The sequence below is a fragment of the Solanum pennellii genome, chromosome 1 (genome assembly GCF_001406875.1).
Source record: "Solanum pennellii chromosome 1, SPENNV200".
Classification (NCBI taxonomy): domain Eukaryota; kingdom Viridiplantae; phylum Streptophyta; class Magnoliopsida; order Solanales; family Solanaceae; genus Solanum; species Solanum pennellii.
The window spans coordinates 88,594,535-88,604,491 of NC_028637.1; the positions used below are offsets into that span (position 1 = coordinate 88,594,535).

The 9,957-nt window shown below is 35.0% G+C and overlaps 3 protein-coding genes across 3 annotated transcripts; all 3 read left to right on the top strand.

The window, feature by feature from the left end:
* On the top strand, positions 1 to 1,267 carry LOC107028904. The gene is made up of 2 exons (XM_015230149.2): positions 1 to 415; positions 654 to 1,267. The coding sequence occupies exons 1-2, from the start codon at positions 40 to 42 to the stop codon at positions 1,106 to 1,108; spliced, it is 831 nt and encodes a 276-aa protein (XP_015085635.1). The 5' UTR covers positions 1 to 39; the 3' UTR covers positions 1,109 to 1,267.
* Positions 1,268 to 1,355: 88 nt separating this feature from the next.
* LOC107016326 (DELLA protein RGL1-like) lies at positions 1,356 to 5,249 on the top strand. Its single transcript, XM_015216818.2, has 2 exons — positions 1,356 to 2,367; positions 2,527 to 5,249. The coding sequence occupies exons 1-2, from the start codon at positions 1,841 to 1,843 to the stop codon at positions 3,752 to 3,754; spliced, it is 1,755 nt and encodes a 584-aa protein (XP_015072304.1). The 5' UTR covers positions 1,356 to 1,840; the 3' UTR covers positions 3,755 to 5,249.
* A 1,748-nt stretch (positions 5,250 to 6,997) lies between these two features.
* Positions 6,998 to 8,356, top strand: LOC107024666 (DELLA protein RGL2-like). Its single transcript, XM_015225658.1, has one exon. The coding sequence runs from the start codon at positions 6,998 to 7,000 to the stop codon at positions 8,354 to 8,356; it is 1,359 nt and encodes a 452-aa protein (XP_015081144.1).
* Positions 8,357 to 9,957: the final 1,601 nt, after the last annotated feature.

Below are 9,957 nucleotides of genomic sequence, written 5' to 3' on the forward strand. Positions count from 1 at the left end.
AACAAGAATTCATTCAATTTTTTTTCTAGCTCTTTTCTCATGGATTCTTTTGCAAATTTATTTAGAGAACCATTTCAAATTTTTACAACTATTCTTCTTAGTCTTCTTTTTCCTCTTTCTTTTCTTATAATTTCTAGGCTATCTGTTGCACATTATCTTATTGATCTTGTAGGTTATTCAAAAACAGAAATTTCAAATAATTGTGATTTACTAATCAAATTTTTTCTTCAAGTTAACCCTATTTTTCTACATGTTCTTGTTTCTATCATCAGTGTTGCTGCACTTTCTCATACCTTAACCGGTGGTACCTCTTGCTTTATCAAGCGTACCCTAGAGCCTGTCTCGAGACTGCGATTATACGCCGCGTGGTTTTTCGTATGCATATTGCAAATTTGTGTTGGTTTAGGCATTGAAGGTGCGTGTTGAGAATATAATTTTGAATATTATGTGTTTTTCCCGCTCTTTCAAATATAAGTGTTGTTCTAGAAAATTAAGTCGATAAAATAGAAAATCAACAAGTGTTTTTGAAAATAAGTACACTAAATGATCTAAGAAGTCAAAGGAGAGATAAAGAGCTACTACTCTATTATTGTAGCTACATTTATAATGTGTGATATTATTATGTTTTAAGAGGTTAATTTGTGTTCCAACAGGTAGTATAGCTGCTGGAGTTGATGCTTATGAAATTGGTTATGAAAGGGGATTTTTGACAAGAGCTATATTCTTCTTGGGATTAAATGAAACAATGTTCTTTTGGTCCAATATTTTTGTGAAGCCAGTGGTGGATGACACAGTTTTTGGCATTCTAAAAGAAAATAGATGGATTGAAAAAGCAGCATTGGCAATGAGTTTTGGTGGACTTTGGTGGTGGAGATTGAGAGATGAAGTTGAGTTTTTAGTGGTTGTGGTGGAGAAAAAAAGAGACTTGTTGATTAGTATTGGATTGGCTGATTTTGTTGGTTGGTGGTTGTATTATTTAACTGTTACAATTGGTATGATCAAAATTGTGAAAAGTCTTGTTTGGCTTGTTTATGTAATGTTTGGTAGAAGAGTTGTTGATATTGACAATACTGTTGGTGACTCTAGGAACAATGATGAGAAGGTCTGAATTTGGACATACTCTTTTTTTTTTCCTTGTATTTTTCCTTTTGTGTAATTTCTACTTTTGGTAGAGTTATTGAGTATATGTTTATACCAAACCACATGAATTTAATGTGGTTAAATGATGAATTAATTTAGTGAGAACATGCTATATGTTTTACGTTTATTGATTCGATGTAAATATTTCAAGGGCTTATAACTAGTGTTTCACTATTAATATTTTCCTTTCCATCCAAACATGTCACTATTTAGCTCTAAACTGTTTTCGATTGTAATTATGCATTTGTCCACATGCATATTGTGTACATGATTGAAGTTTCTTTAAAGATAAAAGCAATGGTAATCTATTTGGGATGTGTATTCTTTCATCTGGACTCTTCTGCTTGTTGCCATGGAAACATCATACTGAACCAATATTTTAAAATGTGGCTGAATCTCTCTATGACCAGGTTATCTTATTGGCTCCTCGATGTTTACACCAAATCGTATCAACTTATCATAGGTAAACAAGATAAGTCTATATGCAAACACATGTCATTGGTGAAAACACTATGTATCCATAAGTTTTTACTCTCAAAAGAGTTCACTTTCACTATTGTCAAGCTCTCATAGCCATCAAAAGAAAAAATATATCCAAGAAGTAACATGGTGCTGATTTTCAGACAGTACTCCTGAAACTATAAAGCCATTCGAGGCTACTTTGTTAAGGGTACCACTAATTCGTCCTAGAGTTTAGACCATGACCAATGTCTCAATCTCCAATGATATTTTTAGTGATTTCCAGGATGATCAGTTTCATCTTGAAGGATATGAGAGAAGTGAGTTAGTGGTCAATGGCATTGAAGAAGGTTGTGTAGATATTGATTCTCTTTACTCCATTTGTGGACTTAACAATGAAGAGAATACATCTGATGAACAAGTTAGAACCAACTTATTGGAAGATCAGCAACAAAGTCTATCAGATTGGATGCAAAATCATTTCCTCACCAACACAGTCATGCCCTTGCAACCGGTCCAAATCCAATCTACTATTGAAGCACCAACAAATGATGATTTCCCGCCTCAAGTACCAGAACCTGCCAACTCTAGCAATGAAAAACCAAAGCCGTTTTCATTAGCATCTTTGGAGCTACTGAGCAATTATGGCAGACTGAGCAAGAAATCCAGTGAGGAAAACTTGTGCACTAATGCACTAAGTTGTGAGGCTCGCTTAGGTAATAGCCACAAGTTGCCAATGAAAGAGATCTTGAGGGCTGCTGGAGAAAGGTACTGCCAAAATTGTGTGACTATCTTATCTTAAAGTTTAAGCTGTTAGATCTTTGGATACCCTGATACCATGTTGAAGTATCCGACCATCTCATCTAAAAGTTTTAGATGTTAGAGCGAGCACACTTTTAATTACTTGATCATATTATGTCTGAACAGGTACATTCAGTACTCCACCCAAAGGCTAGATGGTCTTTCTATGTTCATCCACCCTTATGGTTCGGCACTCTCAGGCCTTTGTATGGAGGAAACAAGGGACGTGGAGCTTGTCCACCTCCTCCTAGCTGCAGCAGAAGAAGTGAATAATCAACAATTCCATCTAGCTAGCAAATTGATTTCTCGTTGTATGTGGGTGGCATCTGATTCAGGTAATCCAGTCCAGAGACTTTCTTACTATTTTGCTAAAGCTTTAGAAGAAAGGATTGATCGATCAACTGGAAGATACACATGTACGGATGAAGATCACCACCTCAAGTATATTAAAATTATGTCATTAGGTACCAACGCTGCATTCTTGACCTGCCACCAACTAATTCCTTTCAGTCAAGTGATGCAATTTGCAGGAGTTCAAACAATTTTTGAAAATGTCAGAAGCGCAAAAAAGATTCATTTGATTGATTTTAATATCAGAAGTGGAATTCAATGGATAGTCTTGATACAAGCTCTTGCAGAAAAAGGTGACAGTCCAATTGAGCTTCTTAAGATAACTGCAGTTGGAAGCATAGAAAAAGAGAACTTTGAAGCAACAAGCAACACATTACACAGTTTCACCAAGTCCTTAGGCCTGCCATTTTCATTTGATATAGTTTTTGTCTCGGACATGAAAGATTTCAAGAAAGAGTCGGCCAATATTAAGACAGATGAGACTGTGGCTGTTTACTGTAACTCTATACTAAGGACAATGCTATCAAGACCAGATTGTTTGGATAATTTGATGAAAGTAGTCAGAAGTATTGGACCAAAAATTATTGTTGTTGGCGAAGTTGAAGCAAACCATAATTCACCATCATTTTTAAACCGCTTTATTGAGACACTTTTCTTTTACAGTGCATTTTTTGATTGCTTCGAGGACTGCATGGATCGACGCAGTCCATGTCGAACAACGATTGAAGGGGTATATTTTGGTGAAGGTATTCGGAACATCGTGGCGGCTGAAGCTGAGGACAGGTTCACCAGGAATGTGAAGCTTGAAGTATGGAGAGCATTCTTTGCAAGGTTTGGTATGGTGGAAGAAGAGCTTAGTGAGTCAGCTTGGTATCAAGCTCATCTGATTCTCAAGCAATTTGCCCAAGGAAGTTCTTGTGATCTTCAAAAGGATGGGAAAGGCCTCATTATTGGGTGGAAGGGAACACCAATTCATTCTCTATCCATTTGGAAGTTCTTGTAAGAAAACAATTTGCTTTTATTGAGGAAACAAATAGGATGCTTACTTGCTCAGTTCAATTGTACACCATCAACGGACCATAAAGCATCTCCAAGCTGCCTAAATCAAGAATTTTGCTCCTAAACTCATATTTCTGGGATAGAGGGCTTGTGTACATGTTGTTCACCGTTCCTCCTTTGTTTTGAGCACCTTGTGAACAAAGAGTGGGTAGAAGAAACAGAAGTCCTCATTTAGAGTCACATACTTCAAGAAGTGCAGGAGACTGGAAATGGCTTGGTTAATAACTACTTCTATCCCTTTAGATCAAATATGTTAACAGCGGAATTGCAATAGACACCTATGATTAGGCCTGAAAAAAGGAAGAGAAACCTTTGAAGTCCTATGGTCCCAAAAGTTATAACCTCATCACAAATTCTATGCCTTCTGGTTTATCCTTTTACCAAAAAAAAATCCCAAATGGATTGGATTAATGAACTCTCACAGGACAGAATATAAAATTAGGGAGATTTGAGTCAATTTACTAGACTGGTTTTGGACAGATTTGTGGATTGGTGATGAATGTCTAAAATATTAGCTTCCTACTCTTTTTAACTGCTCAACTAAAAAGGTTGGTATTGCTACATTTCATTCTAAATCTGATTGGCAGCAAAGGTTCCGGATGAGTTTGAATGATTGGGAGATACAAGAATTTTGTCAGTTTCTTCAACAATTTGGATCAGTTTATATTGATCAGAGTGGACATCCTGATCTGGAAGGCAAGTAAAGACGAGAATTTTTTTTTAGTTAAGAATTGCTTTAGTATGTTGATAAAGACATGTCGGTGGGATAATTCTTGGCCTTGGAGGATGATATGGAAGACAAAAGCTCCTGTTAAAGTAGCATGTTTTGGAGGGGTTGCAACATGGGGGTATACTTAACTCAAAATAACTTGCAGAAGAGAGGGTTTGACCTATGTAGTAGATGCTACCAGTGTCAAGAATATTGGGAAGCAGTTGATCGCCTTCTTTTTGTTTGATGGGTATGCAGTATATTGTATAAAGTATTTGTACTAAGTCAGTGCAACAGGCGTAATTACAAGTTCTGCAAATCAGCGCAGTTGAGAACCTTTTTCTCCATTCCAGATTTTCTAGAGAATGATGGGAGTTATTCCTTAACCTTTCTGGAATGACATGGGTGATGTCTCAAAATGCGAAAGGTTTACCAGAAGGATGGCAGTGGCAGGTGATACCAAAAGAGATGAAGTAGAGAACTACTCCATTGAGCATCTTATGGACAATAGGGCTGGAGCTGAACAAGGCTTGCTTTGAACGACAGAGAACTCAAATTTTCTGGAATTAAGATAAGATGTTTATAGAATTTTACTTCTGGTGTAAAGTAGCTTAATGGATAGTATGAACCAGTATATGGAAGAAGAGTGTAGTAGGCTGCTTTTGTTATATGTAGTTTTTGTTTCTTTTCTTGTACCATCTTGGTACCATTTAATCAAATCTTTACCTTATCAAAAAAACAAAAGGTAACCATAACTTGCACAAGGACAGACAAATTCAATAAATAAGCCAATGTCCACATAGTTCTTTACTTAACAAAAAAAATCTTGAGGGTGGCCTTGTTAATTTTGTGCACAGGTTCTAACATTTTTATTTTTTTGGTGAGATGTCCATTTGCTTGTCTGCAATTCATGTATAGGTAGTCTTATACATTCTTCAACTGTTATCCAATTGTTATTCACATAACCTGTCACCATCTAAATTTAGAAAAGGTTGAATCCATCGGTAGCCCCCTAAAGTTGGCATCAATTCACTTAGACACCTCAACTAGACTTTGTTCATTTTAGACACCTCATGTTGAGTCCCGCTATGTCATTTTGACACTTTTTGCTGACTTGACATATTGTGTGCGTTGCACCCATTTTGAGCGCGCGAGGGTTTTTTTTGGATTTATTTTCCTTCTTCTTCTTCACTTTTTAGCCCCACCACTTATTCCACCTCCCCATGAAAATTCATGATAAAAAATCTTACAAAATATGAAAAAATAAAATAAACAAATTATCACTAATTTTAAAAACATTTATAAGAACAAAATTTTTAAAAATCATCACACTAATTTTGAAAAGATATTTTAGAACAAGACACACATTTTTTTTTCAAAAAGTTAGAAGAATGTCATATATAATTTTCAAAATCAATTAAAAAAAAACCTAAAATCTAATAATTTTTATAAAAAAAATTGAAAGAAGAATCAAGAAAATGGTTTTAGAGTTGGGGAGGCAAAAGGGACGTAAGACAAATGGGGTAGGGGTGGGATGGTAGAAAATCAGTAATTTTATTTATTTATTTTTGCTGAAAAATTAGTTGTTTTTTAATAATTTATTTGAATATTATTATTCTTACATTCAAATGTCAATGTCAGTTTTTTATTAGTCATCATGTCATGTCATCCGCAAGTGTATTACACACACTTTGTAATTTTAGCTGATTGGCAAAAAGGTGCCAAAATGACATAGCGGACCTCTACTTGAGGTGTTTAAAATGAACAAAGTCTACTTGAAGTGTCTAAGTGAAAATTGATGCCAAATTTAAGGGGCTGCCGATGGGTTCAGCCTTTAGAAAATGACTACCTAGCAAAAGTACAGTATGTAGGTAGGCTGAATTTCTTAAGAAGGGTCATAAATCACAACACAAACCACATTGTCCTTAGTGCCATGTCTTATTTTTTTTCTTGTCCTTCTACTCTTATTAAAAATCTAGAAAGCCAGCAATGTTACTTTGTCATCTTAAACACAAAACAAGATATAAAATTGCACTTTTTTTCTAGATGATCATAACCATGTAAAACTAATCGATATTGCCAATTCTTTTAAATGTTTATGTCACAGTCTGTCAAAGTATTATATTCAGCTGTATATGGTCTTTTTTTAATGAAGGGTTAATCTCTCAAAGTTTTAAGTTGTCCCATCACTGGCCAGTTGCACAGCTTTAATTTGTATTATAAACTTGGAATTTGGTGAAATATCAATTATATTACCTGATGCTAACCTTAGCGGATCAGGAGGCACTTGCAAATTACTCTCAGTTCTGATATGGCCAATCCCCTGTTTGCAATATCTACTCTACCACCTCTGATAGAGCCATCACTCCCTGTTTGTTCCGTCTTTCATCATTCACTTCCAACCAAATCCCAGGGAGTGATGGCTCTATCAGAGGTGGTAGAGTAGATATTGCAAAGAGTTGAAACCATTCATCAGTTATGCAGGATTCCACAGATATCCAGAATTTCTGTAACAACTATGGGTTCTATCAAGAATATGCAGTCAATCAACAATTACAAGAAATGAATAAACAACAAGAAGAACTGAATGAGCATGCTGCCCATTCTGCAGGTCAGTTAAGTCGAGGAAAAACAAAGCTCAACAATCTAGAAACAGGAAGCAATGTGGACGAGGTACCTTTTCTATCTCTAGCTCCTTTTGAATTGCTGAGGAACAATCCGAGCAGGCGCAGGAGAAGAGATAAAGTTAGAGATGTGAATGGTGGAGCCAACATGCACCAGAAGCTCTCAGCTACACAAATCATGAGGCTAGCTGGAGAAAGATTCATCCAGTTCTCTTCCAACAAGTTCATCAACATAAACAATCTTTTGCACCCCTATGGTTCTGCTTTCTCAGACCTTTCTCCTGAAGATAATCAAGATGTAGAACTTGCTCAAATCCTCCTAGCTGCAGCTGAGAAAGTTTTTGACCAGCACTACGATCGTGCAAGGAAATTTCTGAGTCAATGCCAACTACTTGCATCAAAAACAGGTAACCCTGTGCAAAGAGCAGTCTTTTATTTTGCACAAGCACTTGGAGAGAGGATCGATAGAGAAACAGGAAAATTAATGCCAAAAATCTGCACGGAAACAGATGAACTTAACAGTATCTGTGTTGCATCAAGATTCCATGCCTCATACGTAGCATTACATCAAGAAGTTCCATTCACCCATATAGTGCATTTCACAGGAATTCAAGCCATACTAGAAAGTGTAGCAATGAAACCCAAAGTTCACCTAATTGATTTCCTTATCAGAACAGGGGTACAATGGGCATCCTTGATCCAAGCAGCAGCAGAGAGAAAAGACAACCCAATCGAACATATGAAGATCACAGTTATCGAATCAGTCAATAAAGAAAGAGTAATAGAAACAGGCAAGTCTTTAGAGAGTTTTGCTAATTCCTTGAACTTCCCCTTCTCATTCAAGATCATCTTTTTACCAGATAGAAACCAACTGACCGAAGACCACTTCGACATAAAACCTGACGAAGGGTTAGTAATCCATGCAGCATTCTTTCTACGAGCAATGATCAGCATACCCAACTGTTTAGAAACTGCAATGAGAGTTCTAAGAAGGCTACAACCATCACTAATGGTAGTATCAGAAGTAGAGGCGAATCTGAATTCACCTCTATTTGTGAACCGATTCATAGACACTTTATTCTACTACAGTGCATTATTTGATTGCCTGGAAGATGTAATGAAGCGGGATGATCAACACAGGATGACACTAGAAGTGTCATACGGAGCAGGGATTCGGGGTGTCATACGGAGGAAAGGGTCATTAGAAGTGTGAATCTTGATGTGTGGAGATCATTCTTGAAGAGGTTTGGAATGGAGGAAGTAAAGCTAAACGACACATGTTTGTATCAAGCTAACTTGATTATTCAACAGTTTGCTTGTAAGAATTCTTGCAGTGTGGATGTAAATAGAGGGTCTTTCATGATCAGCTGGAAAGGAACTCCAATCTATTCCACTTCTGCTTGGAAATTCCATTGAGTTATGCACAAACTAAGGTGAATTGCTTTCTCTTTGGAATTTTGTTGAACAGCATGTGTGCATTTATTATTTCAGTTATATATGTACCCACAGTGTCTAAATAATTACTTATATAGTGTGCTTAATACATACAGTTTCTGAATTTGCCATAAATTTTTCATTTAGAGATTCCAACTTAAGTTTCTATTCAGATTTTGGAAAAGTTTTTGAGCATATTTTCAAGTGCATATTAACTAATTTTGTAATAATCTCATATGTTTTATAACAATAGTCTTATTATAAAAACTTTTCATTAGGAATAAAATAAGAAATTTATAATTAAATATGAAAATATAATATTATTTTATAAAACTCACTAATTAGAAAATAGAAACAAGAAAGCTTTTCTAGTTTTCTTAATAACTTAAACTTATAATAATTAAAAAAGTTAACTGTTGAAACACTCTTAAATTATACATTTTCTTTAGTTCATACTAAGTATAATTCATTCGTTTAAGAAATATACTACGGGCATCGATAGCCTTTTAAAATTGATATAATTTTTTATTTAGATATTTTAACTAAGTGATATTTATTTTAGATTCAAATAGAATTTTATAATGTCATTTTGACATTTTTTATTTACATGACAGAATAAGTGTTATACACACATTATCGGACACATGAAGTGGTTATTTAATTACTTTTTAATTAATTCTTTCTTCTTTTTCTTCTCCATTTTCAGCCAAACATTTTGCTTAAGTTAAATCTCATCCATGATACGAAGGATTCAACAAAAATGATAGGATTTTTTAAAAAAAATAAAAACAAACTCACTCATTAAATTCTTTGCATCGGAGGCGACGAGGGTTATTTGGAGATAAAAAAATCAACAAGTTGTACAACGTTTTACAAAAGAGGAGTCCAATATATTTGGAGGAGAAAGCGCGGGGACAGTTGCAGAAAGCGGTCGGTTTTGGGGGTGGGGGTTTGGAGAAAGATGATTTGGTGAGGAGTTGGAGTAGGCGATTTGGAGTTGCGGGGTAGTTTAAATTTTATTTTATTTTGTTATTATTGGGATGTTGATTTTATTTTGTAATTATTTGGGAAAAAAATATTACGTGTCATTAATGTTATCAGTTTCAAAAAAAAATATTACGTGTCATTAATTTATTGGTCATTTTTTATTTTTATTTATCATTAATTATTTAAAATTAATTTGACATAAATGACAAATGTCATGGTTTAATTGGTTACTTTACACATTATCCGCGAGTGTAATACACACGCACTATATGTTTTTGTTTATATTTAAAAAGGTGTCAAAATGACATAGCGGGATCCTATATAAGTTATCTAAATTGAACATCGTCCAATTAAAGTGTCTTAGGCCTCATTTGTTTTTATTAAGATTGAGAT